At 43.7% G+C, this 10,752-nt stretch overlaps 1 protein-coding gene across 1 annotated transcript; it reads left to right on the top strand.

Annotated features, from left to right (window-relative positions):
* Nucleotides 1–3,408: 3,408 nt before the first annotated feature.
* LOC120062472 (cytochrome P450 4V2) lies at nt 3,409–10,130 on the top strand. The gene is made up of 11 exons (XM_039012469.1): nt 3,409–3,656; nt 3,750–3,862; nt 4,102–4,187; nt 5,410–5,600; nt 5,720–5,789; nt 5,920–6,046; nt 6,285–6,461; nt 6,722–6,824; nt 7,005–7,139; nt 7,768–7,947; nt 8,964–10,130. Exons 1-11 carry the CDS (start codon nt 3,464–3,466, stop codon nt 9,125–9,127), a joined length of 1,539 nt encoding a protein of 512 aa, XP_038868397.1. The 5' UTR covers nt 3,409–3,463; the 3' UTR covers nt 9,128–10,130.
* The last annotated feature ends 622 nt before the right edge of the window (nt 10,131–10,752 follow it).

Raw genomic sequence — 10,752 nt, 5'->3', positions numbered from 1 at the left:
ATGACCTAAACACTGCCCGTTTCTGCATAAATCAAGCAGGCAATGAGCCCCGTCGGGTCTTTTTAAAAATGGCGGGTGGGGAAGCGAAACTAATGCGTGATAGATGTCGTGTGGGAAAATTGCTTTTTTCACTCGATCTGTCCAACTTATCACCTTATTGCCTCTAAAATGTAAATAAAACACCATAAAGAGTTTATATAATGTGTCATTACATACCTATTTGAAGGTTTGTGTCGAATTTGAATCGGGTTTTTAGGGCGGTGCTAAAGTGATCTTAGAAGTAAACAGCGGCTTTGAGAATGATGATCGCATGCAATGATGACGAAAAAAATGACTAGGTATCCCCCCCTTACCCCCGTCACTGTCCATTTCTTGTTTTAAAACGATGAGAGAAGTGCTACACCTGGTGGAGAGAGATTGTAAGACAGAAATAGTTGCTTTATGCGTGCTGTACGTTACGACATGACACGTCAAGATGTAACGGAGGGTCAGTTTTTTCAACTTTTCTCCAATACTATCGAGCCATTACCATGTCGATCAACGCTTGAATAGAAACCTAGTTCACACCCCCGATTTTGAAGTCGACACAGTCGCTACAGTCCCATTAGTTTTCTTTGTAGCCTCGTTTGAATGTCGCAGTTACGCACATTTGTACGGAATGGGGTGAGTTTACGCTTCTGTTTAGTGCAATGTGCAAGAGAACGGGGCTGCTCGTAGATTGATGTGCACAGGAAGATTGCTAGTAGGTAGATAAGTAGAGGGAGATGAGAAAAGTGAATTGAATGGATAAGAAAATGAAGCAGTACACTACAGTACACTATGTGTCATTTCTACTGTACTTTAACTGAAGTATAAAACTTATCCAGGTGTTCCTCATCAACGTAAAGTGTTTGGTCGGTTTCCTGGTCATGTGAAGAAGAGACTCCAAGTGGTGTTGTCATAGCAGCACAGTCCAGACAGGAAGACCAGAATGCATCAGGAACACCAACACTTGGAATTAATGGGTGTGACTAGATGAAGTACAGCTACGGTGAGATTTACCATTGAACTAACACAAGAGTTTGGACTTACGTTTTGAAGCCAGATGATGAGTCGGAGTTGGAGATCACTTTTCATTGCTATGGCGATAGCTAGCTAGCCTCCCTGACAGTGGCTATCTAGAGGTAGGACCGCAATGTGCAGATAACGGGTGGACAATAAGGACAAGGTTTTAATTTGAAAAGACCACAGCATTTAGCAGGACAAATGTGCTTGGTTATATTGTATATCTGCCGTTTTAATTAGATACATTGTAGTTTATGTGCCAAGAGCCATTACAGGATAGGATAAATGTGATTAAACACATTGTCCACTACTGTTTGTTTACCTAGATGTCGATTTTGCAAGCTAGCTAGCATTGTGAAGCAGTGTCTATGCATACAAGCAACCGTACGCTGATATTTCATCCAAAATAAACGATCGGCAGTGAAATATTGATTGTTACTTTGCATAGCAGTGCTTGAGGTGTCACTACCCAGGTTAAATCCCATGCTGTGTCGCAGCCGGCTGCGACTGGGAGACCCATGAGGCGGCGCACAATTGGCCTAGCGTCGTCCGGGTTAGGGGTTTGGCCGGCCGGGATGTCCTTGTCCCATCACGCTCTAGCGACTCCTTGTGGCAGGCCGGGCACCTGCAAGCTGACTTCGGTCGCCAGCTAGACGGTGTTTCCTCCGACACATTGGTGCGGCTGGCTTCCGGGTTAAGCGAGCAGTGGGTCAAGAAGCAGTGCGGCTTGGCAGGGTCGTGTTTCGGAGGACGTATGGCTCTCGACCTTTGCCTCTCCCGGGTCTCTACGGGAGTTGCAGCGATGGGACAAGACTACCATGAAAAAGGGGTAAAAAAAGTAATTAAAATAAAAAGACGATGTCATGTCATGTAGGCGATGTCATGGCGACGTTGGCTAGCTAAGCTCGTGCAGAAACACATCAGGTTTAACGGTCGTCACGTGCCGAACTGCGCATGTGCATGCCATCAAATCAAAGGGACTCCTTCAATAAAAAAGTATTTTTGACTAAAATGAAAACGTGTCACTTTCACGTGGTTGGAGTAATAACATGTTCAACTACTTAAGGCATTGTCTCAAATATAAATTGTGCCTTTAGATTTTGAGAAAACTACAGAAGAATTTTTCACTTCTCTCATGGACCCCAAACCCTGGCCTGGTCTTCTATAAACCCCAAACCCTGGCCTGGTCTGCTTGGTCTTCTATAAACCCCAAACCCTGGCCTGGTCTGCTTGGTCTTCTATAAACCCCAAACCCTGGCCTGGTCTGCTTGGTCTTCTATAAACCCCAAACCCTGGCCTGGTCTGCTTGGTCTTCTATAAACCCCAAACCCTGGCCTGGTCTGCTTGGTCTTCTATAAACCCCAAACCCTGGCCTGGTCTGCTTGGTCTTCTATAAACCCCAAACCCTGGCCTGGTCTGCTTGGTCTTCTATAAACCCCAAACCCTGGCCTGGTCTGCTTGGTCTTCTATAAACCCCAAACCCTGGCCTGGTCTGCTTGGTCTAGTTCGCAAGCATTCCCGGAAGTCTCGCGATGTTGCACATGTGGTGATATCCAACTCAGACTCATCATCTGGCTTCAAAACGTAAATCCTAACTCTTGCGGTAGTTCAATGGTAAATCTCATCCGTAGCTGTATTCTATGTAGTTATAACCGGAATTTATGGAAACAACAGGAAGAAAGGTCCAATTGGATTTTCATTTGGCTAAATTATTCTCAATGCAATATTTTTTATTATTACATTGATTGATGAAACCATAACATTTATCCAGATTATTAGCTGCTTCTTAACACAACAGGTCATTACTAAATCTAAATTCAATGTGGCTAAATACATTTGCTAAATGAGCCACGTTAGGAGGAAAAACATGAACTAGGTCCTACTTGTATGTTTTCTACAGAAATGTCAGTGTCTTGAATACCCTAGGTTTTTCAAGGAATGATCATTCATTCAAATATTATTTTGAAATTGTAACAATATAATTTTGTTATGCAATAAATGGCTATTTCTGTTACATGCACATTTGTATTTCTGGAGTGGAATGAGCTTATCTAATCAGTGTGCAAATGATACTGTAGTTGTGGTTTAGTTACCCCATGAGTCAATGTCAGAGGAGAAGAGAAAAAAACAATTAACTACTACATGCACACACACACAGATTGTGTAATTGCCGTCATTACACAGCCAACCTTTGTTTTCACATTACCCATCCCCATCATTCCACCCCTCACTTAACTGCTGCAGCCAACATGACCCAGTTTCTCACACTGTAGCTGCATGAGAGTCGAGGTTTCCAGTACCCGTACGGTTAACTGTGCCAAAGGAGAAGTGCATAACCAGTCTAAAGTCCGTCAAAAGCTGCTCCGCATACAGATCAGAGGGATTTCACAACATAGCTACACTGCTACATTAAACCAAGATGGTGATTATGTCTGGAACATACACGCTGGGGATCATATGTCTGGTCCTTCTGATTGTTCTGTTGGCCTGCATCATGTACCATCCACTGAAGAAATACTTTCAGGACTGGAACGATTTGAGGCCAATCCCTGGAGTGGATGGAGCTTATCCAATCATTGGGAATGCACTTCTGTTCAGCACTAATGCAGGAGGTAAGATCCTCTCCTCTGAGCTGTATTTAGGTTAGGCTATCTAATATTTCCCAAGTAAAAAATGCAATAGCAGTACTTTTTCTTTTTTGGTAGATTTCTTCAACCAGATTATTGAAGGCACTAAGGAGTTCAGACATTTACCATTGCTGAAGGTTTGGGTTGGACCCCTGCCATTGGTGGTCTTATTTCATGCAGAGACTGTGGAGGTAATCGCCACACTGCTGGGACTTTTTTACTACCTGTATTACTGCTGACGCTGACTGGATAATCATCAGATACTGTCAGAGATATAGCACATTACCTATCCATTGAGCATAACTTTAATGTTTAAACTTAATTTGGATCCCCATTAGCTGACGTCATGACGACAGCAAGTCTTCCAATCTTTTGTTAATTCTGGTCTGTGTTTCTGGATCTGTTCTCATTTCATTTGTTCTCTTCCAAGGGGATTCTGCACAGTTCCAAACACATAGACAAGGCCTATTTCTATAGGTTTATGCAGCCTTGGCTGGGGACTGGCCTGCTCACCAGGTAGGTCATTTTCCTCTTCCTTCCTTCCCCCATTATCAAAAACAGTATTGGCACTGAGGACTTTAAACTGATTACATGGGGCTGCCTTAAATCGATTGCTGTCGATTTAAGGCAGCCCTCTGCACCCCTCTGATTCAGTGTTGGTTTTATCCCAAATGGCACCCTATTCCCTTTATAGTCACAAATTATAAATACATCATTTTTATTAAAAAAAAAGATAAATAATTTTTGTTATATCCAATTGGTAGTTACAGTCTTGTCCCATCGCTGTAACTCCCGTACGGACTCGGGAGAGGCGAAGGTCGAGAGCCAAACACGATCCTGCCAAGCCGCACTGCTTCTTGACACACTGCTCGCTTAACCCGGAAGCCAGCCGCACCAATGTGTCAGAGGAAACACCATCTAGCTGGCAACCGAAGGCAGCGTACATGCGCCCAGCCTGCCACTAGGAGTCGCTAGAGCGTGATGGGACAAGGATATTCCAGACAGCCAAATCCTCCCCTAACCCGGACGACACTGGGCCAATTGTGCACCACCTCATTGGTCTCCTGGTCGCGGCCGGCTGTGACACAGCCGGGATCGAACCCGGATCTGTAGTGATGCCTCTAGCACTGTGATGCAGTGCCTTAGACCGCTGCACCACTCAGCAGGCCATAGTGCACTACTTTTAACCAGGGCCAATAGGGCTATATAAAGAATTGTGCTGTATAAAGAATAGGGTGTCATTTGGGACATACTCGAGGTAATTCTCTGTCCTGCCTCTAACAGCACAGGGGATAAGTTATTCTCTCTCTGTCCTGACTAACAGCACAGGGGATAAGTGATTCTCTCTCTGTCCTGCCTCTAACAGCACAGGGGATAAGTGATTCTCTCTCTGTCCTGCCTCTAACAGCACAGGGGATAAGTGATTCTCTCTCTGTCCTGCCTCTAACAGCACAGGGGATAAGTGATTCTCTCTCTGTCCTGACTAACAGCACAGGGGATAAGTGATTCTCTCTCTGTCCTGCCTCTAACAGCACAGGGGATAAGTGATTCTCTGTCTGTCCTGCCTCTAACAGCACAGGGGATAAGTGATTATCTCTCTGTCCTGACTAACAGCACAGGGGATAAGTGATTCTCTCTCTGTCCTGCCTCTAACAGCACAGGGGATAAGTGATTCTCTCTCTGTCCTGACTAACAGCACAGGGGATAAGTGATTCTCTCTCTGTCCTGACTCTAACAGCACAGGGGATAAGTGGCGTGGCAGAAGGAAGATGTTGACCCCGACTTTCCATTTCTCCATCTTGGCTGAGTTTCTGGAGGTGATGAATGAGCAGGCTGAGGTTTTAACACAGAAACTGGAGAAGCAGGCGGGAGGAGATCCATTCAACTGTTTTAGCTACATCACACTCTGTGCTTTGGACATTATTTGTGGTGAGTGACTGATTTTGGAACGGCACTGTAAAAATCAACTCTCCAAATCTGTGATCAAAGTCATTTGTAATAAATGCTAATGATAACACATTGATTCCTATTTTTTGTTTTTGTTTCAGAAACGGCAATGGGAAAGAACATCTACGCACAAAGTAACAGTGAGTCTGAGTACGTCCGCAGTGTGTACAAGTAAGTATTAACATGTTAATAAACTATCATGACATAGTCTTATACACTGTCTACATCCTGTCTATATCCTGTCTATATCCTGTCTACATTCCTTGGTGTTTCTGTTAGATTTACTGAGCTCTCTTTACAGAATGAGTGACATCATCGGTCGTCGCCAGAGAGCCCCCTGGTATTGGTCAGACTTCATCTACAGTCTGTTATGGGAGGGGAAGGACCATGACAATAGACTGAGGATCCTCCATTCATTCACTCAGAGTGTGAGTAGATCTACTGAGGTCTTTAAGGTCCAAGTGTTTGTGGTTTGGACTGCCAAAAATGATCATGCTAACAAAATGGATATAACAATATATAACAGATAAGAAAGGATTCCAGTTGACTGACTATCATCTGTTATATATTGTAATAATCATCTTGTTAGCATGGCTGTTGGCACAGATTTATTTTGAACAAAAATGAAATATAAAGGTATGGTATTAATGTTTGTGTAATCTCCAGGTGATCAAGGAGAGAGCAGAAAGCATGGAGTATGCAGGTTCTGACAGTGAATCTGACCATGGCATCAAAAGGAGAAGACTTGCCTTCCTGGACATGCTGTTAAAAGCCACTGATGAGGAGGGAAATTACTTGAGCCATAGTGATATCCAAGAGGAGGTGGACACCTTTATGTTTGAGGTAGTGTAATGAAACCCAACACCAATATGATCACACATTTAGCATGCGACTCCACTGAGGCCCTCTGCAATCGAACAACACTTCATATTGTAGGTGGGATAGTTCCTCTTTGTACTTGAATTTACTAGATGTACATTAGACAACTGCACATGCGTTACGTCCCAAATGGCACCCTATTCAACACAACTCTAATGGGTCCCAAATGGCACACTGTTCAACACAACCCTAATGCGCTCTTCTGAATGATTGTGTGTTGTTAGGGCCATGATACCACGGCAGCCTCTATGAACTGGGCCCTTCACCTACTGGGATCCTACCCTGAGGTCCAGACCAAGGTCCAGGAGGAGCTCCAAGTGGTGTTTGGTAAATATACTCCTTTTCATTCATATTCCTGTTCTCTCCTCATCCCATGTGACAGTTGTATTACATATAGTGTCTCTCTGTCTCACTACTGCTTTACATTGATATTCCTGTTCTCTCCTTTTCGCATGTGACCATTGTATTATGAAATCCCATCCATATATCCCTCTTTTTCCCACCCAGGTTCCTCCAACCGTTCCGTCACCATCGATGACCTGAAGAGGTTACGTTACCTTGAATGCGTCATCAAGGAGACCCTTCGCCTCTTCCCCGCCGTGCCCATGTTCGCACGCACCGTAAGCGACGACTGTCACATCAGTAGGTGGCAGCAGATTGTCCCAAAGTGCACCTTTACCTGTAAAACGGCAGCAGACTAAGATCCTCACTGTTTGAAGCCACGGGTGTCATCTCCATCTCATTGAAACAGCACATGTCAGGACTTGTATTTCCGTCTGCCATTGTCAGCTCTGGCAGCCTGTTCTCCATTCTCTCCGCTTGCAGTAAAAGCATTTTCTGATAGCGTAAAACCAAGGCGGAAGCAGATGGATGGATTTCACTGTTAGACTAATTAGAATATTATATGCACTTCCTGTTATCTCTGAATATAAGCATAACTGTAGTTTTAGAGGAAATACAGATTTCAACATTTTCAGAGGAGTTTGTCGACTCAGTGGCGAAATCACAGTGTTAGTAATCCAGTCTTCCTTCTCAGGGTGGGCAAGCATCTGTTAGTCTGAGTATGGGTACATGTCACTCTTTGCCAAAGGACTGAGCTTTGATTCCACTGTGTGACCAAGCAACATCCTTACTTAATACAAGTCAGTGTTTTACTGCAGGTAGAAAATATTGACATGATGTTCAACGCAACTGTCAGCACAATGAGCCCACAGTTAGAAATTAATTAAATGTAATTCCATGACTGATACTTAATATCCTCCCATTACAGATGGATTTAAAATTCCTAAAGGAGTGAATGCCCTGATCATTCCCTTCGCCCTGCACCGTGATCCACGATACTTCCCGGATCCCGAGGAGTTCCGGCCAGAGCGTTTCCTGATAGAGAACAGTACAGGACGACATCCCTACGCATACATCCCATTCTCCGCTGGACCCAGGAACTGCATCGGTTAGCTCAGGACATACTACCATTCATATCCCTCTCTCCTCTTAATATGGGTCTAATATACGAACCATGATATATCAAAATGATTGCAATGGTACAGACACAGGGCAAGGACCCAGCTAAATGATTTTGACCCACAGTCTGGCTTCAGGAAGTGGAAAAGAAACTGAAAGGAGAAGCTCAATTTAGAAGCAGGGCGCTGCACCTTCCCTGATGGGTCACATTGCATTAAAGCCAACACTTATTATGAAACAGCTTCCTCACTTACCTCTTTTACGCTCCCATTCCCTTTAAGAGCCCACTCTTCCTCAAGAATCAATCATCCATTTAGCGAGGAGGAGCAAAGGAGCACTGACTCTCCATCTCCTGAGAGGAGAGCCACTGCCGCCAATCAGCCCTGTCTCCCACACAATGAATGAGACAGATTGTCTCTCTCCTCAAGATGATAGAGTGGGGGGGGTAGAGAGAACAGAGAGAGAGTGACAAAGAGAGAGACCCACAAAAGCTGAATGAAAGGAAAGAGTTGTCTGATTTTATGGTCAGATTGTTGTCTACTGTATATCTGAATCTGTATTGCCTACTACTTACTAAAACTACAGACTGTGTACTAATACTACATACTATTTTGAACATACTGTTCAGTAAAAAAGTATGCAGTAAGCAACAAATATAAACATACCACTCACCCATACTGAGAAGGCTTCATCTGAATGCGCAAGTGAGCTTGATCCCCGCCATTCATTCATTTTTGTAGAGCGCGTCCCCTATTTTGATTATCAGCTGTTGTGAAACACCTGTGAGGGTGAAAAGACAATTCTCTTCCTCAATAGTGTGCAGCAAATTCTACATGATAAAAATACAAAATTAGTATGACATCCTGGCATTTAAAGCATACTCAAATTTCTAAATGTCACATACCCAAAAAGCCTACTATTTAGAACACAAGTATGGGTATTCGGAAAGGCCTATGTCAGTGTATGGTGTCCTCACATGCATGTCTGTATGTCCTTTGTCTCCAGGCCAGCGGTTTGCCATGATGGAGGAGAAGGTGGTGCTGTCTTCGGTGTTGCGTCACTTCTCCGTGCGGGCCTGCCAGAGCCGAGAGGAGGTGAGACCTCTGGGTGACCTCATACTCCGACCAGAGAAGGGTATTTGGATTACGCTAGAGAAGAGACAATGCTAGAGAAGAGATGCTAGTCTCCCCCGGCAAACAGCTTCTAATATAATACTATGGCTCTTTGTCATGCTAGAGAAGAGTTGCAAGCCTCACATGGCTAACAGCTTCCACTATGGTACTTTGTCATGCTAGAGAAGAGATGCTAGCCTCCCCCGACTAACAGCTTCCACTATAATACTATGGTACTTTGTCATGCTAGAGAAGAGATGCTAGCCTCCCCCGACTAACAGCTTCCACTATAATACTATGGTACTTTGTCATGCTAGAGAAGAGATGCTAGCCTCCCCCGACTAACAGCTTCCACTATAATACTATGGTACTTTGTCATGCTAGAGAAGAGATGCTAGCCTCCCCCGACTAACAGCTTCCACTATAATACTATGGTACTTTGTCATGCTAGAGAAGAGATGCTAGCCTCCCCCGACTAACAGCTTCCACTATAATACTATGGTACTTTGTCATGCTAGAGAAGAGATGCTAGCCTCCCCCGACTAACAGCTTCCACTATAATACTATGGTACTTTGTCATGCTAGAGAAGAGATGCTAGCCTCCCCCGACTAACAGCTTCCACTATAATACTATGGTACTTTGTCATGCTAGAGAAGAGATGCTAGCCTCCCCCGACTAACAGCTTCCACTATAATACTATGGTACTTTGTCATGTCGTAATACATTGTTTTGTTGTAGCCTCTTTCTCAATCTTGTGTCTATATTATAGCAAGTGTTTTTTTAATAAATACAAATGATGTATGAAGGTTAAATTGTTTTCTTTAGTTGAATAAAGTAAAACAAAGGGATTCTGTCTGGATAAATATATTTGCTAAATCAGTGTTTCTGACCTAATGATTCAGCTCCAGTGGCGACCTGTAATTCAGGGCAGGTGAGGCAGAGCCCTGTTCAGCAAAAATAAAAAGTGCCTGTTATTTTGGCTTTAATATGTATCACATCAGTTTGCAAACAATGTAAAAAAATATATAATTGAGTTAATAAAGCCGCTTACAAACATGGTCTCTTTTGCTTTCTTGACTAAGGCAGCTCCAAAATGCAGTTGTTTCAGCCTAGCTCAGTGCTTTTTGTGGTGGTGGTGCAGCCAGTGGAAAATACGGAGCGTAGGGGTTGGTAATGTTCTCTAGTTGCGCCATGGTTGGCTCAGTGTTCTGTTACTCATGGGAACACTACGTCACCGCAAAATCTACGGGCAGAGCTCGAAAAATCAAGCCCCTTGGGTGCTGCCATATAGTTACATTAGAAGTGCCCATCCAAGAATGCTCAAGGTGATTGGCCACAGATAAAATGATGTCAAATCACGTTATATCTACCATAGCTTTGATTGGACTGTCAACATCATACATTCAATCTTATCTAGCAAGCTAGCAGTCATCACCATGAATCAAGACGACAATCTACTGGCAAATCCTTTTTAATCCTTGTCATATGAAGAGAAATTATAGATCAAACGTATCGGTGCTCATAGGCCATTGGACATAAACATTACACAAGTTGGAAATCGCAAATTCAACAATGAGTGGTTTGGAAGGAATCCGTGGCTAACTGCAAGCGTTGCAAATTAATCACTAGCCTGCTATTCAGTGGAGTGGGTGTGTGGTCTGGGTTTAAGGGTCTCTTTTCC

This window comes from Salvelinus namaycush, chromosome 17 (assembly GCF_016432855.1).
Source record: "Salvelinus namaycush isolate Seneca chromosome 17, SaNama_1.0, whole genome shotgun sequence".
Classification (NCBI taxonomy): Eukaryota; Metazoa; Chordata; class Actinopteri; order Salmoniformes; family Salmonidae; genus Salvelinus; species Salvelinus namaycush.
Note: the sequence above shows the minus strand (reverse complement) of the source record. Positions and strands in the feature narration are given on the sequence as shown.

Bases quoted from the DNA above. Each gene is read 5' to 3' on its own strand.
- LOC120062472 (XM_039012469.1), top strand. From the start codon at position 3,464: ATGGTGATTATGTCTGGAACATACACGCTGGGGATCATATGTCTGGTC. The intron at 6,462-6,721 runs GTAGTGTAATGA...GTGTGTTGTTAG, and splicing joins TGGACACCTTTATGTTTGAG to GGCCATGATACCACGGCAGC. The intron at 7,140-7,767 runs GTAGGTGGCAGC...CTCCCATTACAG, and splicing joins AAGCGACGACTGTCACATCA to ATGGATTTAAAATTCCTAAA.